At 51.5% G+C, this 26,279-nt stretch overlaps 9 protein-coding genes across 9 annotated transcripts; 5 read left to right on the forward strand and 4 right to left on the reverse strand.

The window, feature by feature from the left end:
• Positions 1 to 76: 76 nt before the first annotated feature.
• On the reverse strand, positions 77 to 1,164 carry BDV59DRAFT_211282 (thioesterase family protein). Its single transcript, XM_073695776.1, has one exon. The coding sequence runs from the start codon at positions 1,095 to 1,097 to the stop codon at positions 123 to 125; it is 975 nt and encodes a 324-aa protein (XP_073550401.1). The 5' UTR covers positions 1,098 to 1,164; the 3' UTR covers positions 77 to 122.
• Positions 1,165 to 4,574: 3,410 nt separating this feature from the next.
• On the forward strand, positions 4,575 to 5,327 carry BDV59DRAFT_191584 (3-deoxy-manno-octulosonate cytidylyltransferase family protein; the record flags this gene model as incomplete). Its single annotated transcript, XM_073691922.1, has 1 exon — positions 4,575 to 5,327. The coding sequence occupies one exon, from the start codon at positions 4,575 to 4,577 to the stop codon at positions 5,325 to 5,327; it is 753 nt and encodes a 250-aa protein (XP_073550402.1).
• A 106-nt stretch (positions 5,328 to 5,433) lies between these two features.
• Positions 5,434 to 6,804, reverse strand: BDV59DRAFT_211288 (DAHP synthetase; the record flags this gene model as incomplete). The annotated part of the gene is made up of 1 exon (XM_073695777.1): positions 5,434 to 6,804. The coding sequence occupies one exon, from the start codon at positions 6,802 to 6,804 to the stop codon at positions 5,434 to 5,436; it is 1,371 nt and encodes a 456-aa protein (XP_073550403.1).
• Positions 6,805 to 8,156: 1,352 nt separating this feature from the next.
• BDV59DRAFT_191586 (MDR family MFS transporter) lies at positions 8,157 to 10,045 on the forward strand (the record flags this gene model as incomplete). Its single annotated transcript, XM_073691923.1, has 3 exons — positions 8,157 to 9,118; positions 9,205 to 9,578; positions 9,675 to 10,045. 3 exons carry the CDS (start codon positions 8,157 to 8,159, stop codon positions 10,043 to 10,045), a joined length of 1,707 nt encoding a protein of 568 aa, XP_073550404.1.
• A 90-nt stretch (positions 10,046 to 10,135) lies between these two features.
• Positions 10,136 to 12,455, reverse strand: BDV59DRAFT_142053 (uncharacterized protein). The gene is made up of 2 exons (XM_073687189.1): positions 12,032 to 12,455; positions 10,136 to 11,975 (listed from the first exon to the last, which is right to left on the reverse strand). Exons 1-2 carry the CDS (start codon positions 12,389 to 12,391, stop codon positions 10,227 to 10,229), a joined length of 2,109 nt encoding a protein of 702 aa, XP_073550405.1. The 5' UTR covers positions 12,392 to 12,455; the 3' UTR covers positions 10,136 to 10,226.
• A 527-nt stretch (positions 12,456 to 12,982) lies between these two features.
• On the reverse strand, positions 12,983 to 17,957 carry BDV59DRAFT_172872 (uncharacterized protein). The gene is made up of 6 exons (XM_073688789.1): positions 17,427 to 17,957; positions 14,734 to 17,357; positions 14,499 to 14,634; positions 14,114 to 14,388; positions 13,967 to 14,059; positions 12,983 to 13,902 (listed from the first exon to the last, which is right to left on the reverse strand). Exons 1-6 carry the CDS (start codon positions 17,740 to 17,742, stop codon positions 13,543 to 13,545), a joined length of 3,804 nt encoding a protein of 1,267 aa, XP_073550406.1. The 5' UTR covers positions 17,743 to 17,957; the 3' UTR covers positions 12,983 to 13,542.
• A 92-nt stretch (positions 17,958 to 18,049) lies between these two features.
• On the forward strand, positions 18,050 to 23,203 carry BDV59DRAFT_172874 (glycoside hydrolase family 55 protein). The gene is made up of 8 exons (XM_073688790.1): positions 18,050 to 19,423; positions 19,482 to 19,573; positions 19,629 to 19,806; positions 19,859 to 19,926; positions 19,994 to 20,141; positions 20,207 to 20,978; positions 21,034 to 22,116; positions 22,178 to 23,203. Exons 1-8 carry the CDS (start codon positions 18,545 to 18,547, stop codon positions 23,116 to 23,118), a joined length of 4,161 nt encoding a protein of 1,386 aa, XP_073550407.1. The 5' UTR covers positions 18,050 to 18,544; the 3' UTR covers positions 23,119 to 23,203.
• A 380-nt stretch (positions 23,204 to 23,583) lies between these two features.
• On the forward strand, positions 23,584 to 24,367 carry BDV59DRAFT_172875 (uncharacterized protein). Its single transcript, XM_073688791.1, has one exon. It carries the CDS (start codon positions 24,027 to 24,029, stop codon positions 24,225 to 24,227), a length of 201 nt encoding a protein of 66 aa, XP_073550408.1. The 5' UTR covers positions 23,584 to 24,026; the 3' UTR covers positions 24,228 to 24,367.
• A 108-nt stretch (positions 24,368 to 24,475) lies between these two features.
• On the forward strand, positions 24,476 to 25,622 carry BDV59DRAFT_142136 (uncharacterized protein). The gene is made up of 3 exons (XM_073687190.1): positions 24,476 to 24,645; positions 24,694 to 25,508; positions 25,562 to 25,622. The coding sequence occupies exon 2, from the start codon at positions 24,771 to 24,773 to the stop codon at positions 25,425 to 25,427; it is 657 nt and encodes a 218-aa protein (XP_073550409.1). The 5' UTR covers positions 24,476 to 24,645; positions 24,694 to 24,770; the 3' UTR covers positions 25,428 to 25,508; positions 25,562 to 25,622.
• The last annotated feature ends 657 nt before the right edge of the window (positions 25,623 to 26,279 follow it).

Here is a 26,279-nt window from a genome sequence, read left to right on the forward strand (position 1 = left end):
CAACCGGCTCACGTGTGCTGCCTATACGTAAAAAGACGGGTTCGCCCGGATTCGTACGATAATATCTATCTCATGCGTCAATTCTATTATAATTATCTACACAAACCCCCCAAGAAACATATTCACATCTTCGCCCTCGATTGTGCCCGCAGAATACTCTGCTGGCTCATACATGCCACCAGATTTCCCCGCTCATCCCACAGCCTACTTTCGCTGAATGAACGTCCCTGACCGGCACAATGGCTAACCATCTCCCGCAGGTGCCATTTCTCCATTTCCGGGCGCGGCGTAAAGAACCGTAAAGAAAAGTCCAAGCTCGAGCAGGCTGACACATCGTCAAAGAACAGATGGTTATTGGCAAGGGGGAGGAACGCCAATGCCCCGTCCATTATGAATCCAACACTAGCCATCTGCTCGCCATCCGTCGACAACGAGTGTTTCACGCGGATCCAGTCTGCGGACGACTTCTCCGTCGGGCCCAGTGCCTCCTGGCTTGTTACAACCGCCTTAGCCATTCCCATGAGGTTCTGCGCTGTCACGCCCTCTGGGCAGGGACGACCCTCGTAGATTTGCTGTGAAAGTCCGAAGAGTGCGGTGAATTGCTTCACCTGATTTTCGGTAACTTTCCCCGATTGAGCCCACTCGGACTCGAACAGCCGTTCCCAGGGCTTGCAGTCGCGCCAATGGCTATAGGCTCGCGTCGGGGGCGCTGAGTAGGTCAGAACGGACGGTTCGTCTTTGTGGAAGTCAGTCAAGACCTCCATGCAAAGACGGGGTGTGTCGTTTGGGGAGGCTTCGTTGCGCTGCTCAACCGAGATGCGATAGGTCACGAAGTTTTTTGTCTGCCGTAGTTGAACGGACCGGCAGATCAGGTTTGTGTCTGTGCTGACAGGGCGCAGAAAATGTCCCACGGCGGAAAAAAGGTGGAACCCTGCTGGAGCGGTCTTGCAAGCAGCATGGATGGCGAGGCCGATGGCATAACCTCCATAGGCAATTGGAGCGGCGTTTCCCAGGCGCTGGGGTAGGTATTTTGAAATATAGTGATCGTCGTTGTTGGACTTGTCTAGGGCGACGTGTTGTGCGAGGGTAGAGGCCATGTCTGCGGTGATTGGTGCTGGTGTGTCCGATCACAGGGGTACATGCGCGGGCAAGGAGGTTCAAGTCGGACTGCGCAGGTTGATTGTTCTAAAAAACTAGAGGCCGCTCTGTCGGGACCGAGATAAGACCCAGAGGCGATTCCACCGCGGTTATGCGTGGGGTTGGTTATACTGTACCTCGGCTTGTTTGTTAGATCCACTCTCGTGAGTTTGGCAGATCGAGCGATCCGCATCAACACATTGAATATCTATCAGTCTATTCGTCTCCATCATTCATGTTCTTCTATCAATCACAGATATAACCGTTTCTATCCGTAAGTTAGTGGTGTACGCGGATGAGGATGTCATGCAGTCAGCATGCTCTCTGATGACCGAAATCACCCGGCAACCCGCCGGTCGAAGGTGCAAAGGGATCATTATTAATAGTATCAACATTCTTAACAATAGACTAGTGACCTGATCGAGGGCCTGTCTACCTGGCCACCTGCCTCGGGGCCTTGATCGAAGAGTTGCCTGCCTGCCTGCCTCGAGGACCTGATCGAGACCTCCATGAAGGACCTCCGTGCCTGGAGACCTGCCTCGAGGCCTCGATTAGGGATCTAATCGATGACTTGCCTACCTAGCCACCTGCCTGGCCACCTCGAGGCCTAGCTCGAGAACTTGCCTGTTTGGCTAACTAGCTCGACGATCTGCCTATCTGGCTACCTGCCTCGAGGCCTCGGCGCCTCCGTCAAGGACCTGCTTACTTGACCACCTGCCTCGGAGGCTCGAGGACCTCATCAAGGACCTACCTGCCTACCTATCGGGCTATCTGCCTCGAGGACTCCATCGAAGCCCTAATCGAGGACCTACTTTATAGGAAAAGGATTAATAGTACAACCGACCAATGCCCATAGCAAGACCGACCGCTGTTGCTAAGAGATGACAGTGGACGGGATTTATATAGGGAAGGGATGGAGAACGGGCAGTAGGCGGGATTTGTATGGGATGGTATAGTATGACCGACTGTCACTGTGACTCTCTGCGCCGCCGTCATCGACACGATAAGACCGAGCAGTGCTGACGCACATTCTATACAGGTGTTGGGAATGCGGCTGTCGGTAAGGCTATGTAATTACCACTATATTCTGGACTGTAGCAGGTACTTGAATTCATCTAAATCTACCGTTTAAATGGCCATATTTATACTCTGGATTCCATCCGCTATTCTGGCCTGATTCCTGGCCAGCGGTGTGACCACCTGCGAGATGCGGAGGCCGAATCACACCGCGATTTTGTATGGCTGGCTGAGCCTTGGCAGTAACTACAGGTCTTTCCGGTTGACAACAGAATAGGATAATATGCTATTTTGTGGCGGTCCCGCTGCCGTGATTTCCTTACTACTAGATCTAATCAAAACACCACCCCTTCTCACCCACTGCCTCCTTCAAGTGCGGCCAACGGTGAGTCAACTTGACTACACTATCACTTAGCACTCAGGCATTCACTCCCACATATGTTTTCGGAGCAACGAAAGTAAGACAGTCCGCAATAGCAACTGAAAACACATTTCCTACTATAATTAACTTGACATTAACTGTGATGGCACTTTCCACAGTGGAGTTTGCCTTAGGCGTTTGCCGTTGGAGATCGCCTTTGGAACTTCCCACTGATCAAGATGACTCATCTAGAGCTCTATAAAAGGGCTTCAGTTGTGGAAAGGCCTTTCTCTTCCTTTCCTTTCTCTCTCCATAGTCAGATGTTTTCGTCAAGGTGCCAGAATCGATCATTTCCATCATCCTTCTGAATAGACCGTAACATTAACTACCGGATTCGTTGTCTACAATCAACAAGCGAAAAGAACGGGCCGGTAGGCCCAACCAGCTTCTAGCACACCATCAGTGTCAACCCACTTTCTTGACTTGGTTTTACAAATTCCACAACAGCAAACACGCCACGTAATTGTGTGAAACTTACTCTCCAATATCACCCTATGGAGCCTAGGCATTCTGTAAAATCGGAGATTTTACAGTCTACTCCTAACTACCTCCACACCAGTCCATATAGAGTTTGCGTCGAACTTAACTATATCTTCGATTTCCGCAACACCGATAGTACGCATGTTGGCAGTAATGGACACTATTTCACCCTTCTGTAGTTTCAGCAGATATTGCCGACACTGCCGCAAAGTCCAGGTCTCCGGAATGCATACACGGTCTTCTTCCCTTGAGATAAAAGGGCTCTCGTTGCAAGGAAACTTAGCAGTAGCCGATTCCATCGTAGATTCTAGCAATCGAAGAACACCCCGCGGCCCGATAAACTGCATGGGTTCTATACGTACCCAGCGAGTAGATGTGCTTATAGCAGTCAGGGCGACATCAACAACCCTGATCTGACCGTCAGGCTCAGACGGTCTCACTATCGGAATAGAAGTGACTGGGATCACCAGGCGAGATAGGTCTGACTTTTGACCGACTGAGGTCTTGGCTCTGGGATCGCCGTCTGCTGCGTGGGCGCCAATAGCTCCGCCGGGGTGATGTCCGTGGAAAACGTCCGCAATACTATGGCTGGCCGACGTATGGATGCGGTGAGCTGTAGCAAGCGCGAGAGAGTCGCATACAACGAGCGCCACAGAACAAGAAGTGGAAGGTAAAGGGACCCCAAACGACACGCTTTCTGGTTCATGAGTAGGAACCGGCACGACTGTGGACCGTGGGTGGCGTAATATCAGAGGGCAGGTGTATCGGTTCGTGCAGCCTGTTAGAACAATCACAGGCGTGGTGGCGGATATGTGGTTCATAAGGTCCAAAAGCTCAGGGCTCCGACCAGAATATGAGAGTAGAACCAGCACATCATTGGCTCCTATCATCCCAAGGTCGCCATGCAAAGCTTCTGCGGGGTGGAGGAAGTATGACGGGATTCCTAAGCTATTCAAACAGGCAACTAATTTGTTGCTGATGACGCCTGATTTCCCAATTCCGGTCGCTATCACCCGGCCTTTCCCCAAGTACGCTGTGCAAATAATATCTGTCGCGCGGGAAAAGGACAAAATTGCTGAACCATCATTCTTGTACAAGGTCAGCAGGTTTGCCAGGGCTGCCTTGTTGGTCGAGATCACATGAAGCACATACTTCTGTAATGCGCTTACATCAAAGCTCCGTCCGCCCTCTTTAGAACGGTTCATAGTTGTTAAATTTCTGCTTTGTTATTTGCAAGGGCGGACTGCAAATTCTTGCGAAGACCGCAACTTTTATTGTTCGATTACGACGTCCATCTACTCGTACGGTTGCAACATGAAGGTAACTGTACCATTTCTGACTCACACCAGTAGAAGGATCACACCGCACATGCACAGTAATCACACATGGCGCCGCAGAAAATATCTGACTGTCATAAATGAAAATTTAAATACGGTCATCTCCTCAAGACCCGTAGAAGGGACATCCGCTGAATTGCGTACATGTTCCCTTCGTCCGACCCGTGATGCCTCCGGCACCAATGCATTTCATCGCAATAATTCCCGCCCGGTTCGAATCTACACGGTTGCCCGGGAAAGTCTTAGCTGATATACACGGCAAACCGATGATAGCTCATGTCATCCACAAGGCCAAAATGTCCGGGGCTCAGCGAGTCATTGTGGCCACAGACCACCCCCGAGTGGCTGAGGCCGCACAGGTGGGTGGAGCCGAAACATGTCTTACAAGCAAGAATCATCGGAGCGGCACCGAAAGGCTGTCTGAAACGGTAGATATCATGGGTATCGATGATGACGAAATAGTCGTCAATGTTCAGGGAGACGAACCATGCATCGATCCGGAGCTTATTACTCAAGTCGCCTATGATCTTTCGCGACGTGCTGCTACCGATATTGCCACCCTAGCGACGCCAATCGAAGATTCTAAGGATGTTACAAATTCGAATATTGTGAAAGTGGTTCTAGACATTGAGGGGAATGCAATGTACTTCTCGCGAGCCATTATTCCCTGGGATCGTGATGCGGGCGGGGCACAAGATGCACGGCGCGGAATGTTACGACACGTCGGGTTGTATGCCTACCGAGCAGGGTTCTTGCGGCAGTATATCCATTTAGAGTGTACGATTCTGGAAGAGCTCGAGAAGCTCGAACAGCTTCGGGCACTGTATCATCAGAAGAAGATTCATGTGTCAATCACACGCACAGGGGAGTCTCTGGGAGTGGATACAGAGGCAGACTTGGAAAAAGTAAGAAATTTGGCGGTGGGTTTGGAATGAAGCATATTGATGTGTTTGGTGGCGAATATGTATTGCCCGCATCCCAGGTGCATTTCAGGAGTGGTGGTGGGTTTCCTAGTCATGGCTCATGGTGCATCAAGGAAAACTACATCCTTGCCCGACAAACCCGATCACGTCTATGCAGCTCCGTATAGAGCCTCGCAACTTCAAGAGCAATTTCCATCGTCTGTTTTCTGTTAAGCCGTGGATCACACTTGGTCTTATATCTGAAACCTCCTATTTCTTTGTCCTGGGGACCGTTGATCCCTCCAACGCATTCGACCACGTCTTCATCCGGTGTAGTTTCTAGGTGTATACCACCAAGCCAAGAATTATGCTGACGGTGAATTTCGATAGTAGAAGTGATCTCCGCCAACATTGACGCAAGATCGCGAGTGCGAATACCTCCGTCCGTCATTCTTGTGTTTCCGTGCATAGGATCACACTGCCAGATGACTGGATGCCTACTCTCCTGCACTGCTCGGACTAACGGACCAAGCTGTGACACATTTCTCTGACCCAGGCGAGATATTAGAACAACCTTACCTGGCTCATAATGAGGGTCGATAAGGTTCAGAATATCCACCAATTCGTCGGCGTTAGTCGAGGGCCCAACTTTGATTCCGACGGGATTCTGTAAACCTCGAATATACTCAACATGCGCTCCGTCAAGCTGCCGTGTCTTGTCCCCGACCCATAGAAAGTGAGCTGAGGAGTTATAGAACCGGCCTGGAGCTGACTCTGCATCTGCTGGCGCCGGTTCTCCTGGTTGCCACCACGGCCTGGTGAAGGCTTGCTCGTAATGGAGAAAAAGGCACTCATGGCTTGTAAATACCGGATTTGTCAATTGATCGGAGTGATGGTATTTCTGCCGCTCTGTAATCGAACTGCATTCTATGCCCAGAAAGCTTCCTTCCCTGGTAAAGTTTGTTGCGGCACCTGCAGTTTCATGAATGCGACTGTCACGAGCAAGAGCCCGCATATAGTTCAATGTGCAGCCTGCGTGGAAGTATGCTAAAAGCATCCGATCAGGGTCCGGTTCCCTTCTCGAAGGCTCGAAAGAATTGATAACATCTCCATAGAACTTCGGGAGCTCCGTGCCATTAATTTCTTCTGTCAATCCATTGCGGGGTTTTCCATATTGACCGGCCATCCGGCCGATACGAACCACAGGTATGTTGGTGGCAAGGGAAAATACCAGACTTAATTGGGATAGAAGGCGCACTCGATCTGCGATGTAGGTCGTCTCACAATGATCAAAAAGCTCTGCGCAGTCGCCACATTGCCAAATAACACGCTGACCGAGAGCGACCTCTTTTAATAGAACTCGAAGGTGTGAGACCTCGGATGGCGTTACAAGGGGTGGAAGATGGGCGAGCTTGGATAGACAGGAGCGAGCGTGCACCTGCTTGTTGTCACTGTATTCAATGGTATATAGATTGGCTGTCTTGCCTCGCCATGTCGACGGTGTCCACATCGCCCTATTGGAAGATCACAAGTGGGTTGTATATCAAGACAGACTGGGGATTGTGAGGAAGGCCAGAGTCAACGGAAACTAAAACGATAATAGAAAGGAATAGATACAATATAGAGAATTGTAGGTCAATGTGCAGTTACTCTACAAGAGTTAGGGGAAAACCACTGCAATAGTATGATGTAACAGTAGCACTATGGCTGTGTTGACAGAGTATGACGTTGAGACAAGAAAATAATTACCCCCGATACGTTCCACAAGAAATCTGAACGGGCTGCAGCTAAACTCAGTATGCAAGAACTAGGTCCGGATGCAGATCGTGTCCAATGACTTAGCTTAACGCACCGTGCGGCTGGAAAGACTGTCATCTCATATACCTCCGGAGGTTACAACACCGATAAAAAGAACCTCTTTCTTGTACGTCAGTGGGTAGTACAACCCATAGTTGGCGTAATCAGGCTCCAGAATGAAAACGCTACTAGGTCATCAAAATGAAACCTGGTCCTGTCTCTTATTTAGCAGCCCTTCATTGTCTGAAAATTGTTATGCTCACTGACACAAGCACTTGAAACATAAGGGCAGGACAGTTCTGTATCTACAGAAAGTGGAGCCAGCTTCAGCAGGTAATCTCCCGTATATACACGCACATGCCGGAGAGAATATGTAAATATCCATGGATCTTGAGGATGCTGCCGCAGCCTAACTCCTAGCTTCTCGGCTAGGGCTCGCGTACGCGGAGTCCATCATCACCAGAATCTAGCGAAGCGAGAGAACCTGCTGCATCTCTGAATTGAACTAGTAAAATGTAGCTCTTTGGCTGCTTTAGGCTTAAGGTGGGACTCGAAATTAGATAGCTAGACAGCGCACTTGTATCTAAAAGTCACGGGAAGGCCGTGCTGGAAATACGTGTGACCTATGATAGGCGTGTCTTTATATTTTGTCGACAGTTTGTGGAGCATCTTAATAGCGTCCTTTAAGAGCCGCTCGACAATGATAAGCAAGACACTGGCTAGATTTCTAATGTCCTGGGCGGTCGCCCCCTAATGGACGTAGCGCTATACTTAACTGCTATGGATAACTTTGTCAGCACTGCTGCGGCGGGACACGGCGGACGAATGCTGCATCGCCAAGATATGCATCATCCGGCGGTCGAATGCGAGCTGCATCGCTAGATTATACACCACACGGCGGTCGAAATGTCCAGTTCTCTCGTTCAACCGTGTCAATCACCGGCTCCTTTACATTTTTGTTTGTCATCGATATGGCTCCAACATGTCTCTTTGTGAACTTAAGACTACAAATTGCAACCTCTCAACCCTTTGACGGGCTGCCGGGACGTAGAACATCCAACAATCATGGCAGACGGTTCCGACCTCGAGAACAGCAACAAAGCTGAGCCAGACAGAGGCCAGCCAGGCTCTACCAGTGATGGCACCCAAAAGCACAAAGGCCCCGACGAAATCCCTCCCGAGTATGCGACTGGCATCCGACTCGTCCTCCTCATGTTCACGATCTTCGTGAGCACCATCCTCGTCTCCCTTGAAATTGGTATCATTGCGACCGCAATTCCCGGCATTACAAATGATTTCCGCAAACTCGACGATGTGGGCTGGTATGGAAGCGCAACTTTCATCCTCGCAGCCGCAGCCTCGCCACTCTGGGGCAAGCTGTTCAAGTACGTCAACGTTAAGTGGACTTATATTAGCGCCGTCGGGATCTTTTTACTGGGCAGTATTGTAGCCGCTGCAGCTCCAAATAGCGTGTCCGTCATCATCGGACGTGCCATGCAAGGTTGGGGAGCCTCTGGGGTCCTCGGAGGCACCCTCATCGTCATCAACTACGTCGCCCCGCCGAGGAATCATCCGCTTCTTATCGGATCGTGGATGGCGGTCTTCATGGTATCGACCATTCTGGGGCCAGTGACTGGCGGTGCATTCACCAGCGGAGTCTCCTGGAGGTGGTGCTTCTGGATCAACTTGCCCGTGGGTGGTCCCATCATCGTTCTATTATTGTTATTCCTGCGCATCCCCAGGCACATCAAGAGGGTCCCGGCCACGTGGAAGGAAATCATCCTTGCCCTTGATATCCCGGGCTTCGGCTTGCTCCTAATCTCTCTCGTCTGCTTGACGTTGGCACTACAATGGGGCGGACAGACCAAAGCGTGGAATGATGGCTCGGTCATTGCGACCTTGGTCCTGTGGATTGTCCTCTCCATTGCTTTCTTGGTGACCGAATGGCTCCAGGGCCCACGCGCCATGGCACCCTTTAGCATCTTGAAACTCCGCACGACATGCAGTAATGCCCTATTCTGTCTCATGTAAGGTCTCTCAGTTCTGAATTCTTCATCGTTATACATCCCTCTCCCACTCACGACTAACCCAACGATCCCTTCCCTCCGTTTAGCTCCTACGCCGCCCTCTACCAAGTCATGTTCTACCTCCCCATCTACTTCCAATCCATCCACGGCCAGTCAGCCGTCAAAAGCGGTGTCAACACGCTCCCGTTTCTTGCCTTCTTTGCCCTCGGAGCCGTAGTCAGCGGTGCCGTCATCGGAAAGACCCGCTATACACAGCCCTACGAACTCCTCGGCGCCCTCATCATGACCGCTGGCATGGCCCTGCTCTACGTCCTAGACATCGACTCCTCCCAAGCCATGTACATCGGTGCCGAGGTGCTTTTTGGATTTGGTGTGGGTATCTGCAACCAGATCCCCATGACGGCCGTGCAGGGATTCTCAAAGCTTGAGGACATCTCCAGCGCGACCGGAATCGTCGTTAGTAAGTATTTCCCTATTGTGATATAAACATCTCGCATCCATTCGAAGTACCTACCGATGTATGTATGTCCAGCACTAACACTCCACACGTCACTAGTGTGCCAAACACTCAGCGGCGCCTACTTCGTCGCCTTCGCGCAATCCCTCTTTGCCAACCGGATGCTCCAGACCATCTTCTCCCGTGCAGCTCACCTCGATCCCGCCCTGGTCCTGGGCACCGGCGCCTCCGAGCTCCAGGACGTGTTCAGTGGAGATGATCTCTCGGAAGTGATCGCCGCGTATATGGTCGGCATCAAGGATGTGTTTGCGTTTTCGTTGGCGTGTTCGGCATTTGCGGTCCTCCTGTCGCTGATTATTCCTTTGAAGAGGCTGCCGGATCACGCGCAGGAGGAGCCGGCGACAGAGGAGGCTGCAGAAAAGGCGAAGAAGACGGAGGTGCCAGCCGACGGGGAGGAGAATCAAGCTTAGGAAGTGGTTAGTAAGCTAGCATTGCTTTGTAGATATGGCAGATGGCAGGTGGCGGACTGCAGGCGAGTAAGTGGGTTTCTGGAGCAAAAAGCCAACACTGTCATTCATTTCCGATGTGAAAGATCAGACTTAGGGTATCGTATTATGTAGTTATTTTTAGTATAGGCAATTGAATCTTGTGTCAAGCATCTCCCCCAACATTCCTCATGAAGCTCTCGAAAAACGCCATATCCACCCCTTGAAGCGCCCAGTCCTCGCCGCTGCCGGCGAGTTCGGAATACTCGCCCTGCATCAGGGAGGGTGGGAAAGTGTTTTGACATTGTTGCTCCGGATGATGCGCGAAAGGGGCGGTAAATTCATGGGAAGCGGCTGTGTCGGCGACGGGGAAGGATGAGTTGGGAGTGTTGGCAGTGGAGGAGGAACCACTGGGGTGTGTCGAGTTGCTGCTGGTGACCGATAACAGCGCGTCCCGACGCATGGTCTGCTGTCTGGTCGGGCCCTCGCGCGCAATCCGAATAACTCCAAAATACGGAATATGCACCCGCACCATGCTCACCTCCTCCAAGGCCATCCCATCCTGCGGCAACATACTCACACTCCCATCCCCTTTCTCCAGGTCAATCGCCAACAACGCCTTCAGCAAATCCGCACTTTGCGCGCTCAGCTCATCCGAATTGAGCCGATTGACCTCGCTCATGTGCTCTTGCACCTGCTCGATCATCCCGCGATCGCCCAAATACTGGTTCGCGAGCAGATTATCCGCCCCGTCACGATGACTATCTATATGCGCGAGGAGGAGGGCCATGGCCGCCATGAGGGCGAGAAAATCGACAGTGCGACAGCTGTAAGCGATGCGGTTGAAGCTGCGGAGCGAGTTGTAACGTGAAAGAACCTCCCGCGACGCATTGACGCAGGTGATCCGCGAATACTCGTTTTTGCTCTCTGCGGACAGGGGGCGGAGCATATATGGCAAATGCAACTGGTTGAGAAGGTTGTAGTGACAGATCTGCAGGACCAGGCGGCGCGTATCCCAGAACAAGGCTTGCAGGTCGGTCGAGGTACTGTCGAGTTTGGGGGCCAGCCACCACTTGCTCGGGAGGCTGCCGGCGGCTTTCTGCAGTTCCAGGTCGATGGCGCGGGTGGCGGCGAGGTCTCGGCCGCTAGGCTTGGATGTGTTCCGTTCGAGAATTTGAGACATGGCGACACAGTGCCGCTGCTCGAGACGGCCCATGGGACAGTCGTTGGCGAGGCGGATCCCAGAGGCCGTGCGGTGGTCAGTACACCCGTCGGGCAGACCAAGGAGGAGGCAGAGCTGGCGATCGAGAATGATGATACGGAGCCACATGATCTGTGGGTCGTATTTCGTCTTGGGGTCGAGCGTCTTGTATAGGGTCTGGTTATCCGGTCGATGAAAGCCCATCAACTGGGCAACGCTCATTGCTCTCCGACCCGCGACCCAGCTTCGTCGAAGGTTGCCAATGTTCACCTGGTATAAGCTCTCGAGCATGATGCACTCGAGGCTCTCGATGCTGCCGATCAGTGCGTCGTTTGTCGTGACGTGATAGATGGCAGCATCGGCTAAACGTTCCATGATGACTCGGGGTGGTTCTGATAGGCCTTTGATTTCCTTGTGAAGATCCGGGGGAAGATGCTGGAGGAAAATGGCGAGCTGGAGCATGTACCTCGCGATCAACACAGGATGCATATTTAGTTGCGGGGTCATCAGTAAACTCTCAGGCGTTTGGAGGCCGTGCTGGTAGAGTGTCGTGTATGGGGTAGTCAGCAATTCGTGAGAGAGGATGGAAGAGTGACGACTGGCTTTGCAGATGCTCTCGGTGTCTTCTCGCGACGGGAGTAATCCATGTAAGAACCAAGACAACCTCTCATATTTATGTTGTGAGGTATCATTCCTGGTAGTCGTCAGATATTGCTAGAAAGCAGTCAGTAACAGTCATACGATACTGGGAAGAACAGCTGGAGATGAACCTCGGGAGGTCTAGGGTATCGCGAAGGCTCCATGATCGTTGACATAGGCGTGAGAATACGACCTGTCCTCTCACCAGGCATGGCTGCGCGCGTTCTCCCGTCAAATGAAGTGCCATCCCTGCTGGTGGATCCAATGCTCACGAGGACATTTTCGGCTAGGTCCTCGGGGAACTCCTGGCTGATACATGGGGAGCCACGTCGTCGACAGCCGTTGCAGGAGGCACTAGCAATGCGATGATCAAATCTACATTTCATCTTGCGTCGCTTGCATTCCCAGCAACTGTGGGTGCCTTTGCGCACCTTTCTGCGTTTGGCTTGCCAGTAGGCATCATGTGACGGTGCTACATGCGGAACAGACATGGTAGATGGAACGGAGATGGAGATGGAAATGTGTAATGGAGATCGAAGAGGGGAGTGAATTGGGTGATTGCAGAGAGTTAGTCATCCGAAGCAGAGATAGTTAACTAACTAGCTAACTAACGAACGCAACCGCCGTAAGCGCACACGCCATGCATGTTTTCGTCAGCCTACCGCGTATAAATCACTATAATATAGTGGTCTCCAGAGGACATCTAGACATTCAATGAAACCGACCTGGCTATAGGCCTAGTATCTACTACTGAAGCTGTTATTAGATCTAGTTATCATTGGAAGAGCACCTCTAGTATAGCCAGGCAATTGGGAATAAGTTACTTCTATCGAATGTACTACTCCACTAAATGAGTGCGTCCGCTATATATTATTTTGAAGGAAAGGTCTATATATGAAAGATAGCCTATAGATTTAGATCCCTGCACAACTTAAGAATCAAAGTAAGTCTTAATAGATAGACTATTAAAGGACACTTATCTAGGGCTTTTTCATGGTGTGGGGTTAGGCTGGGTTCCTTCATATGTGACTAGACTAGGCTTGGTTGTGCGGCCATAACAGGCCCCGTAATTTACTCGACAGCCCCTATACTCTCCGCTAAGCTAGTCCTTGAATCCAGTTCGCTTAGATATTCTTCAGATTTCCCAATATCCTCCGCAGTGGTAGTTTAATGACATTCCCCACAATGTCAATACTGTCAGTTCCTTTCGTCAGGAGGAAAGTGGTAATTCGTGTAGGCAACTTGCTACCAAAGTACCTCTCAGGTGGAGTACAACAGCGATTAAGAAGTCGAAGCGGATGTTCAATCCCTTCAACACGAACAATCCTAGGAAATTTCGATGGTATTGTTTCTTTTCCAAGTCTCTTCCACCCTGCTCTGGATTTGTGGAGGGAGCTTCCAACACCAAGCATAAGGAATACACGTGACCTTGGCCGCACTACACTTTAATTGGTGAACCAGCCAGGTACCGCAGTGGTAGGCCTCTTAAGGTGGAGGTCGTTATTCCGTTAACGGTCCGGGGACCACGCTCTCTGAGGGCCTATCAAGTAGCCTCACGCTGAGCAAGACCGAATCGAACCGCCTACGCGTGCCCGACACATTCTGTCTATTTATCTACCATCCAGCCAGACCAACCGACCAATCAATCCAAGTCCAGTGGCTCCTGGTAGAGTCCATCCAGATCCATCTCCAGATCCGACGCGAGACTGTTGATGGTCCGCAGAGCCTGGAGGGTCTGTATGGCATCATCACCTGTCCGTACGGCCCAGTAACCGTACATCTGCCTGGCCCAGTTTTGAACCCAGTTGCGAATACGCGTGGCTCGTCCATTCATGAAGTCTCGCAGCCATTCATCCCAGAATGCCACCACCTGTTCTCGACCGTTGCCTTGGGCAAACCACTCCGTTTCGGCGCGGGCCCACTCAGTGCGGACGTCGTTTGCGGGTCCAACCCAGTTGTCGTGCGCGATAGGATGGTTTAGGTAATAAATAAGGGAGAGGGCCTGTCACGGTTAGATATGGATGGTTATCCGCAACGGGAAATTTGTGTTTGTGGGAGTTTCTTACCGATCGGAGATAGTTGAGGGCTGTTCTAGAATTGGTGGCTTGAATGGCGGTGTCCATCGTGCCTGAGTTGACAGGGTCGTTGCCTACCCAGAGCTGAAAGAGGTGAGCATTCGTGAGTCGATTGGGATATAAGTTTGAGAAACTCACCTGCAGCTTCATGTTGTTCAATCCATTCAGGAAGAAGACAAAGTGACCGTTATTCGCGGTACTTCCAAGAGCATTCATAACCCGAACGATTGGGATGAAGGATTGGGTTCCTCCCAGCATCGCCGGTGGGTTGTTGAGGATGGGGGCCGTCATGGCCTGAACGAAGAACGTAATCGAGATGGCGCCGGTCCGTGCCGTTGCTCCAGACCGCAGGACACCGTTCGCTGCGTCCATAATAAACTGACGAATCGTATTGAGCTCCAACTCGTGTTCGACTATCCAGAGTCAACGCTTGTCAATAGATCCACCACTGCCAGCGCCACCGCACACATCACTTGGTCTTAAATGTTCGGGGATGACATCAATGTGCTGTCAGGAAACGTACCTGCGAATCTTCTGCGGGTGGTGGTGGTGAGAGCTGTGGGCGTGACATCCGGCAGCAAGCAGTCATTTTGGTCGACAAAATCAAACCCAAGCTGCATGAGAGGGTGATTCACGGGGACCTGGCCTCGACTCCAGTACTGCAGTATTGCACAGGCATGCGGTTAGTAGAGCTTCGAAGACTAATGGACCGGGGCTTGGGGGGAAACGAGGGAAACGGGGAAAGAAAGTGGACATACCCCCAACGATGTGTAATGCATCGTCCGCCCGTCAGAGAAGGTGATATCGAATGGTCGGGGCCCAGCGCGCTTCTCCAGGCTTCGAGTCGACAGCGACAATTCGGTGTAGTCGTAACCGTCATCGCTGGAGCAGTAATCATCGCCGCTATCACAGCAATCCTTGGTCTCACACGCGCACGAAATGACCTCCTTTTCACCAATGACGGCATTATAATATGCCATGTTGCAGATGAGAGATTCCACAAGGTAGGAATAGCCCTTGGTTATGGTGGTAATTTGGTCACTGATCCAACTCCGGAGGTTCGCCGGTGTCAGGTTTTCATATTCGGAGACAACATACTTGTCCCAAATTTCTCGCTTGACAACGCTGGCGCCATACTGAATCGCAATGGCTTTAAGCAGGTCCTCCATCGTCTCCTGCGACTTTAGACTGGATCGTCGTGTCAACGGCAGAGGCATGGCCAGGGAAGTCAGATTTCCATGCTCGAGATGGAAGTCCACCTCGCGCTTGAGATACCAACTGTTAGAGCCGCAGGTTTGATCATCCATGAATTCCTGGACCAGGTCCGCTAGGTCTTCCTCCTCGTCGGTGTACGCACGCTTGGTGATGGTGTTGAAGTCGGCCTTGCAGCACTTGGCCCGGGCGCCCCTACCTACACAGTCGCCTCCCCATTTATCCAGGGCCACCCGGACAGTATCATCTGGACAGCCGCTGAGACAGTATCCGTTGCTGACGCCGTGACCAGCGAGGGCAAGTCCAATATCTGTCTTCCACTCGCAGTCCTCCCATTGTTCGTCATCCTTTTTGTCACAGCAATACTTGCGCTCCTGGACTTCCCAGATGCTTCCATCTAAACTCGCCGCGCGCATGTTGCAAGAGGCGCCGCCGCTGCCTGTGGTGGAGGAGGCGATCTCGGTATTGCTACATGATCCATCATCACACATCGGCCATTCTGACCAGGAGCACTGTCCGTATAGCTTGGTGCTGTTGGTGTCCGTCGTGCAGCAGGCAGCCTGGTATTTGCCATTGTTGCAGTACATGCTGTTGGACCCCACTTCCACCATGCCATCCGGACATGTCGGGTCACATTTACCATTGTTGTGTGTATACCAACCACATGTGGGCAGGTCAGCATCCGGGGGGCAACAAAGAGTGTGCTCACCGGCACCACCGCAGCCAGTTTCATCCCACATTTGCTCGTCCGTGCGGTGACCATCATCGCCTCGCGCAACACGCGACCACCCGCTGGGACAGTCAATCATACAATTCGTCCATTTGCATTGCGGGTGATATTTGACCACCTTGGTGTCATCCGGACTCTCCGACGTCATTGCCAGCGCTACGGCCTTTCGCCCAACCGCCTCGGACAGCGCACGCGTAAATTTGCCATCTTTAGTATCGTGGGAAACAGCCCAGACCATGACGCCGCCGAGACACTGGCCGCGCGCGAAGTCAGCTTTAAGTTTGAACGTGTCTCCGTCATCATACGTGAGCCATTGGTTGGTGTCGTATCTGAGAATCTTGACGGCGGCCTCCTTGTCGAGTTCAGATTTCAGGTTGCCATCGTCCATGATGTCCATGATCTCCGAGTTGAGCAGGATGCCCACTTCGTGGCTGCATTTGCCGGCATTGGCGCCTGAGTCAAACAGACAGCCAGTGTCCATACAGCTCGTATCGGACACTGTAAAGGCACGTGCATAGAAGGCCATACCAAGCACAACCTTCTCGGGAGAAATGTCGTTCCGCCAGAGCAGATCCAGTCCATTCGTGATCTCAGTCAAATTGGTATGTGCAAGGAGGTACTCGCCCAACCACTTATTACCTTTATCCCATGTACCGTGCAAATCATATGTCATCATGTTGAAGAAATCGACGTGTTTCTCCAGCTTCACAATGTCGAAATGCTGGAGATACCAGTACGACGCAGGGAGCGTGATACTAAGACCATCTCGGCCAGCGGTTTTCTTCAATGCATCTTTGAGGTTGGCCATGAACTTGGGGAAGTTCTCAAAGTCCTCCTCGCGACCACTACGGTCGTCGGCCGCTGGATACTCCCAGTCAAGATCAACACCATCGAAGTCGTACTTCGCCAAGAAACTCGTCAAGGAGTTGAAGAATTTATTCTGGTTATCTTTCGATCTCGCTAGATCAGAAAAGACAGTGGCTGTCGGACCCGGGTCGTTAAAAGTCCATCCACCAATGGCAACAAACACTTTGAGATCAGGATCAATCTTTTTCAAGCCTGTCAAGCGTTTCATCATATTGCCTTCATAGGTGCTGGCGGGCTGGATCTCGAAGGTGTCCGGGTCAATAGCGGCAAAGGCGTAGTTCAAATGGGTGTATACACCCATGGGAATCTGCTCAGGATAGAAGGCATTGCACGGCCGCTTGACCGACCAGCCTTCGTAGTATCCCACCACCCGGTTCAGACTGCCTGCCTTTTCGCACGACGGCCGCTTGACCTTCTTCTTGCCGCAGAACTCCTCGGTCAGACCGCAGAAGCCGAACTTCGAGCAACAGACGTTCAGAGGGCATTTGGACACTTCGGAGAATTCGCCGAAGCCGCCGGGGTCACAGTATGATTTGCTTTCACATCCGGCTACACACACTTCCGAGTCGCAGTCTGGAATTGAAAAAAAAAATATCAGTCACTGTGGCTTGCACTTCGAAGAGAGGAAAAGGCCAAACGAACAATCAGGGCCGAGGCCGCAGTATCCATATTTGTTGCAGCATCCTGTCGCGCACGGGTTGGATGCATCGCAATCGGCTTTGTAGTCACAGGAGGCAACACAGACATCAGCACCGCAGTAATCGTCGCCAATGCCACAGTATCCGTCCTTGCTGCAACATCCAGTGGCACAAGGATTGTCGCTGCTGCAGTCCTGGGCTTGGGTGAGGAGGAAAAACAACAGTGCCCACCACCCAAGCAGGTGGAAAAGGCCTCTATGTGTCCACATCGTGATACTCCTGGGAGGAGAGACCGTGGGAATGGCAGAGGTGCTCCTCATCTTTGGCCGTGGGAAATACTCAACTCCACGAGGCCCTTACCCTTCAGGTGTTACTCGGCTGCAATCTTCCTCAAGACCAAGTCTACAAGGTCATCCGGATACTCCGGCATTGATCAGGCATCCGTCGTCCATTATATTTCCAATCTCCGGCCTTCATGACCCTGTGATTCGGTCAAGGCTCCGGTGGCGCATTGCCTGATCTCGCTTAAGGCTCTTACCATGGACATGGTGAGACTGCAGAAGCAACGGCGTGAAAAATACTATTGCCGAGATGAAGCTATTGACAAGCTCGCATCTCTTAGGGTGAGACATCTTGGCACCCCATGATCAGACTAAATGCTTAGCCTTATCAGCTAGGCCGGCCGTCCACAGTGAGGATGTCTTGGCATCTGCTGCCTTGTGCCTGGCAAGCCTTCCGAGGGTTACATAGCGGGCTGCTGAGCACAATCCGCCCCATTCCGGTCAACAAACACTGGGGGCTGTGAAAAAGACTAAAGTAAGACACTAATTTCCTGACCATGCTTCAGCCAGGGTCTGGATGCCTCAACCTTCGTCTCGGCTAAAATTGCGGACGCTATTATATACCGGAAATGAAGGCGATATTGTGCTAATTGAAGTGGGAGCATGGCGACGATGAAGAAAACCTAAACGGAAACTAAGCGGGAAAATGCCATAAGTCCTGGTTGAACGTAAAGGAAGGCCGTTCTGTTTTTCTCTCTGACTGTCCGCTCCTTGCCGGTGTGTTTGTGTTTGTCCTTGAGTACTGCCGCTGGGTTGCGCATCCAGTGACAGACAGCCCAACATGGCACCGCTTATTCCAATTCTGCTCCTCTGTCTTCAGGCAGTGGCAGTAGTCGCTAGCGGACATCATGGACACATGCGTCATCATCATGTCAATCATGCCAGAGCAACGAACGAGTCGTCGGCCGGCGATGCAGCGGACATCGTCAAGCAGGCTCTCGCAGTCTTAGCGCACGTCAATCGAGAACGGGTTGAGTACCCCAATTTCAACAAGAACGAATTTCAAAATGCATCCTCCGTCTCGACCAAAGTATCTCCTGCGCAGCCGCTGGACTATAGCGCAGACGCGCTGAAGAATGCAACCTTGAAGGCGCGAGATTCCTCTGGACAAACCGGTAACTCTGCATATACCATCCCGGATGAGCTGGCCGCAGCCGCTCGCACTCTGGCGGAATCCACTCCCCAGAAGCCGCAGGGAGACCACAGCGAAGTTGCCACCCAGATGCGAGCCAAGTATCGCACCAAGGGAAATGACACCAACACCCCTCACCAGGCATTGATCCGTCCAGATGGCTTGTACGACTACTCACCCTTCGGCGCGAGCACAACCGAGTACAAGGCAAATGGCACGGATGGGGTTACTATTGAGAAACGGGATACCCCCACCGAGTACTGGATGTCAACCATGCAGAAGAATGGTGCTAGCCCCTTCGCCCCGGACTCCTACAAGGTCTGGCGCAATGTGATGGATTATGGAGCCAAGGGTGATGGAGTCACCGATGATACCGAGGCTATCAACAAAGCTATCTCGGATGGAGGTCGCTGTGGCGCCAACTGCGGTTCGAGCACCATCTATCCGGCTGTAATCTGGTTTCCTGCTGGAACCTACCTAGTTAGCACGTCGATCATCCAGTACTACAACACGCAGTTCTTGGGAGATGTAAGTCACCATTACAATTCATTTTACAGCAAGAACTAGTACTAATACATGGAATTAGCCTCTCAATGTTCCGACGATTCTCGCAGCATCGAGCTTTGTAGGCTTGGGTGTTGTGACATCGGACGTCTATGTTGGCGACGAAGAGGAATGGTATGTTACTCTTGTCTTGGTCTTTAAATAAATTCTGATTCTGATGAACCCCTAGGTATGTCAATCAGAATAACTTCCTCCGGAGCATCCGGAATTTTAAGATCGACATCAGACTTACCGACCCGTCGGCCTATGTCTGCGCCATTCACTGGCAAGTTGCCCAGGGTACGTCGCTGGAGAACATTGAGTTTTATATGCTGTATAACACCGATGTTCCCGAGAATACGCAGCAGGTATGTATTGAGGTCATCAAATTGTTACGAACAAGCGTCTAACCAGCCATAGGGTATCTACATGGAGAACGGCTCCGGTGGATATCTCGCCGATTTGACTTTCGTGGGCGGCAATTTCGGGTAAGTAGCAAGCATGAGTCGTTGGAACTGTCAGTGGATTCTATGGTACGATGCTAACGTACTCCAGCGCCTACTTTGGAAATCAGCAGTTCACCACTAGCCAGCTGGTCTTCGTGCAATGTAATACGGCCCTACAGGTTCATTGGGATTGGGCGTGGACTATGCAAGACTATGTGATTGAAAGCTGCCAGAATGGACTGACTATCGTTGGAGGAGTGAGTTTCCCAATTTTTGATCCTGGCCTGTGTTATGGAGTTTAAGGCTCATATGTTATGAAAAGGCCGGTGGTCCCATGAGCAACGGCCAAGGAGTCGGATCTGTCGTTCTTGCCGATGCCATCATCGCGAACACTCCCAACGGAATTATCACCTCTCTGTACGAGGAAAACTCCACCTCGTTCCTTATCCAGAATGTGGGCTTCTTCAACGTTGATACTGCCATCCAGGATTCTTCCAAAGGCCAAGTCCTTCTCGCCGGTGGCAACGAGGTCCTCAAGGACTCCTGGGGCTTTGGTATGACGGTTAACAACTCCACTGGCGCTGCATCATTCGTCAATGGCCAGGACATTCCCGCAATGAACCGCACTGAGGTACTCCTTGGCACTGACGCCTACGTAAAGACTAATCTGTATACTCGTCGCCGTCCCAAGTACGATGAGCTCACTGCAAGCCAGATCATGAATGTCAAGGCACTGGGTGCCAAGGGTGATGGAAAGACTGATGACACAATCATTCTGAACAACATCCTCTCTCAGGCCGCCAATCTGTCTTCTGTGGTATACTTCCCGTTCGGCGTATACATTATCAAGGATACTTTGCGTGTTCCAGTCGGCTCGCGGATCATCGGCCAAGCCTGGTCCCAGATTATGGCAAAGGGCGCGAAGTTTGAGGACATGGAAAATCCCCGTGTGGCCGTGCAAGTTGGCCAGCCCGGGGACACGGGAATCATCGAAATCCAAGACATGATGTTCACAGTTTCGGGACCGACAGCCGGGGTTATCTTAGTAGAGTGGAACGTCTATCAATCGTCTAAAGGATCTGCAGCCATGTGGGGTAGGTGTTCCGTCATTTTAGTATCGATCTTCGTGCAGATCACTGACATTAGCAGATTCGCATATCCGTATTGGAGGTGCAATTGGATCCAATCTCCAGAAGGATGATTGTCCCAAGCAGACTGGCTCAGTTAACCCAGATTGCATTGCTGCTTCACTGCTACTGCATCTGACGCCAAAGTCCAGCGCGTATATGGAAAATGTCTGGGTCTGGGTTGCAGATCATGATCTTGATGTGGTCACTCAGGACCAGATCGATGTGTACTCGGGACGTGGAATCCTTATCGAGAGTCAGCTCGCATGGTTGTACGGCACCGCATCAGAGCACAGTGTCCTTTACCAGTACCAGCTCTCCGGTGCTAAGAACATCTTGATGGCTATGATTCAGACCGAGTCCCCTTATTTCCAACCCGTCCCTCCAGCGCCGGCTCCGTTCACTACGGGAATGTTCCCCAATGATCCCCTCTTCAATGACTGCAAAGAGGGCTCTCTCACTTGTGCGATCTCCTGGGGCGTCCGTATCATCGACTCCTCATCTATCTACATGCTTGGCAGCGGCTTGTACAGCTGGTTCTCCGACTATTCGCAAGACTGCCTGGAGACTGAGAACTGTCAGGCACGTGTATTCGAAATTGAGGAGAGCTATGACATTTGGATCTACAATCTGTGCACGAAAGCAATCGTCGAGATGATTTCACCTGTGAAATCGGTACCGACCTATGCTAAAGACAACATAAACGGTTTCCTGTCTTCCATCCTGGCATGGTTGAACGGTGCAGAGCAAACGGCCGGTCACCGTGACTTCCCTGGCTTCTCTCTCTACACTACAGACAGTTTGGAAGGCATGAACCTCTCAGCGAGCTGTATCACTGCGCTCACTGAGCGCATAGAATGCGACTTGTACCTGCGCACGTTCACGGAACCGAGCTATCATGGCTCCTTGAACAACGACACTCTTACGGATTCCATTTGCGACGCTAGCTGTGGTGACAGTCTCAGCAAGTGGTTCAAGACTGTGAACCAGAACTGTGCCACATACAACATCACTGGGGCAGTCGCTCCCTTGTTGGGTGGTCGTTTGTGGGCCGGCTACAATGAAACCTGCCTCAGAGACCCCGACACTGGTGAATACTGCAATGGTAAGTCGTATTAACTGCAAAACGCCACTCATAACCAAACTCTAACACGACACACTTTTAGACGTCATTGAAAACTTCACCCTCGTAAGCAGCATTGACGAGATGCCCAAAAGCGAAATGTGCTCCTACTGTAACGTGGAGCGACTAGAGATGATGCAGCGGAGCCAGTACTCTTTCTATAACGACTACTATAAAACCGAGCTGGAGACGGTCCACGATAAGTGCGGTCTGACCGGCCCGACCGACATCCAGCCCTCTCCCATCACCCTTCCGGAGGAAGACCCCGCAGATTGTTTCACAACAACATACAAGACCGTCGACGGCGACACCTGTGACTCCATTGCGCAGGCTAACAGCATGAGCTCTGCATCTATCTATATGGGCAACCAGGATCAAATCTATACCTGCTCCAAGATCCCTGCTGACGTGACCCTCTGTCTCCCACTAAGCTGCAGCGACATCTATACCCTCCTCCCAGATGATACCTGCACAACCATTGAGACCGCCGCCTCCCTCGAGAGCGGTGATCTTCGAGTCTATAACCCCTGGATCTCATTCGCCTGCGACAACCTCCACACTGCCAGCGCAATCTACGGCAGTACTATTTGTCTCAGCCCAATTGGTGGCGATCATAATGGCACTGCCGGCAGTGATGAGTCCAGTGGTACGAACCCCGGCTTCGCAGACGGATACGTCTACGAGCGGACGGATCCGCCTGCCAACTCTACCGTTGCGGAGGGTACAACCCTCAACTGCGGAAAGTGGTATGAAGCGGCTGGTAATGAGACCTGCGCTGCTATCTGTATCCAGTCGTCCATCACGAGCCCGTTGTTCTTGGAGGTGAATCCTTCCTTGGACTCGGCGGGTTGTACGGAGAGCGTGCACGCCGGCTGGACATATTGTGTTGGCCCGACGTATACGTGGAATGTGACTACTATAGATGATGGGGAGGTTGCGAGCAGAAGCAGTACTGCTGCCGTCGTGAGCTCTACGAGTGTCTAGGATGGGGGGATGACTTGTTCCTGTGTGCATATAGTTAGTTGCCTTCAATCGGCCTGATTATCGTTTTATCAAGATATGTCTAGTCTAGTACGTATGTATACTCAGGTAGAACTGGGTATCGTAGTATATATGGTAGACGTATATAGGACAAGCCCAGAAATACTTGTCTAGGGCTGGGCTGTACCAAGGCCAAAAGACAACACAAATAGGAGTAGAATAAGAGAGAATAGAATAGTTTATATCAGCCCAATTCTATAACGATATTTATGAGTTATATGATCATGAATGGCTTCATAAAGCAGGCGGTAGGGGCGATAACTCTTGAGCGCAGTGGCGAACTCTGTCGAGGACCGGCACTTGTAGCCTTTTTCCGACTCCAATCCAGTGGTCCTGTAACCTGCAGGGAATAGGCGGGGTAGAACGACGGTATCATCGCAGACCACGGCAGGTGTTTTAAGACCTAGAATTAGGTACTTGAGAAAAGAATGAAGGAAGACCCATAAATTTTGTTATACTAAATAAAGTCTTGCCATCTCCCCGGTTACAATCATCCTTTTCCATAGCCACTTTGAGCGGGCAAGAGACATCCCGGCGATCAAAAACCATGGCGGCTTACAAGCAACGCTTTAGAGCAGATAATTTTCGCAAAGGCATAAAAAAAAAACCTTCCTAGTAACAAAAGATATTCGCTAATAGTGACTGCTATCATCACAGCCCTCGAAGTGCTCGACAGTAAGATAGGTAAAGATAAATAGATCATCGCCTTCGCACCGATCACTTTGCTTTCGGCGGGGAGAATCCTCGCCGTCGGCTTCTTCCGAATTCGAGAGAGTCCTGGAGATCTCGATCATCTTATCGAACCGCAGTGGGCGCACGACAACGATATCAAGGGGCCACTCCGGGATACGATGCAACGAGCAGCAAGAAACCTGGGGTTTATTGAGAACTGGGCAAACGAGGAGATGGCATTCTCCATCCGGACCAGTCGAGGCAACTATTATTTGAAGAGGCGGAGAAGCAAAAATATCGTCTTGTGGGATTGTCCGAATATACGGGTCCTAGCAGTGCCACTGGAATGGGCTCTGGAACGAAAGTTGGGAAGGGGATAAAGAGACGCAGGAGAGCGAGAAAGGGGCGTGGGTTTTGGTGGCGTAGAGGGGGGAGAGATGACGAAGGTGGAAGATCAGGATATCAATTGCAGTTCAGTTAAAAGAAGCACTAGGCGGTCATGGAACCGGTATCACCGGACAGTCGTTTTTCTTTGTAGACTTTCTCCACTTTCTTTCTTATATGTATGGATTATATCCTCGGCATCTTCAATAAATAGCCAACCATCTGCTTTTTGTATCCTCAGGCCTTCCACGGTAGATGTCGGCATACCCGGACAGGCCCCACCAACACTAAGCAGACCCCTACGGCTAGTATATCTAAGGCTTCATCTTAGTGCTTCAAGTGGGGGGCGTTGCAACCAAGGAACGCCACCCACGGTAGCAAATAGCGCCTTGGACTGAGACATCATCGGCTAAGGTACCCTTGACTATTCCTGTTTTCTGCTCTGTTAACTCATTCTCCCAGATCTTTCTCAAACATATACACCCTCGATCTCTCTCTCTCTCTCTTCCCAATACACATCTCCTGAACAATTATCCATCATGTTTGGACCGCCTCAACTCGACGAAGCGACCATAAGGTCCATCGACTTCAACCGCACGTCCCGTCGCATGCTCCAGGACATGCGCGAAGAGACCTGGGGCTGGGTCGTCTACCGCACAACCTACCGCTCCGACCCCGCGTTCCACAAAGCAATCGAAGTCCTCAGTTCCTGGATCAAGGCGGGGGTCTACGAAGATCTCCACGAGTACGGCTTGGAAAACCCGGATCCCACGCCCAACGATCAGCTCTGGGCGCGCCACCAGCTAACTGTGATCGAGGAGCCAGCCACGCTGGACGGGGCTTCGTTGGACGCAGTGCGGGGGCATTTTGAAGGCTGGGTAGAAGCCCAAGATAGGCAAGATGCATGGAACAAGTACCGTGCGTGCTTGGTGATGGATGAGGCGGCTGTCCAACGGTTGGGCGAGGCAATGACGCCAGAGGAGCACCGGGTGAAGCATGGGGAGCGCTGTTATACAGAGCTGCGGCAATGGTTTCTTCCAGCTGTGGAGGCGTTTCCGGAACTCGAAGAGGGAGAGACCGATTTTGAAGGGTGGATGAATTGTTCGGTCTTTCATCTAATACGGCTGTGGACGTCTTTGGGCGATGGGATGTACATGGAAGATGCCTCGAATGAGGTCCAGGACGGGGTGTATTGAGGACGAGAACTGGTAGGGTTGCTTGGCGCCGCCACTTCTGGCTCCCATCCCTGTTATAGATCCTCCATTCCCTGGTCTGACGTACGCTTGGTTTTCTTAATCATGTCTGTATTCATTTGACATTGAGACTCCAGAACCCGCGACGGCATCGACCCCGAGGATTCCTTGCATGACTCGGTTCGGCCGGGCATGTCTATCCTACAGGCAGGAAGGCGGTGGAGGCCGAACACTCGCTTGAGGCTTTCCCCCCTCACACGACCAGAGAAAAGCAAGGGGAACGTATATTTTCCACCTCGTCCTTTTCCTACACTTTAAACCACGTATGAACAAGAAAAGATGCAAAGGCAAAATGATGCCAGCCATGAGGCTTTTAGCAGGCCTGGCGCGCCTCCATGGAAGACGACATATTGTCGCGTGAAAGTTATTGGGATCAATAGCCAGTGTGGTCGCAAGAATGTAGATAGGCGACTGCAGGGGACTTGTATCCAGTGTGATCGCCAGTTAGTGCCCGCCATGACCCTAGGCCGTTGCGGTGGCAGGATCAGACGCAGAAAACCTCTCTTGACCAAAGATCACTCTCAATCATCTCGTGTATTCAGTTCCAATGCTGGATTCAAAGTGCCCCACATCCGCTCAATCATGCCTGCGATAAAGCAAAGTCACTTCATGCGGCGTCTGTTTGGACGACAAAGTCAAGCCAGTGCTATCTCCCTACTCGCAAGTCGTCTATCAATCCTATTTCAGTCAATTTTCAAAGCTGTGACATATTAGCATTTAACTTGAATTCACAGTTATATTGAAGGCGAACCTGAACCTCCAGAATCTGGAAGATTCGCGTTTGCAGCTTCGTCA

This window comes from Aspergillus ambiguus, assembly GCF_047715705.1.
Source record: "Aspergillus ambiguus strain CBS 117.58 unplaced genomic scaffold BDV59scaffold_6, whole genome shotgun sequence".
In the NCBI taxonomy this organism is placed as follows: domain Eukaryota; kingdom Fungi; phylum Ascomycota; class Eurotiomycetes; order Eurotiales; family Aspergillaceae; genus Aspergillus; species Aspergillus ambiguus.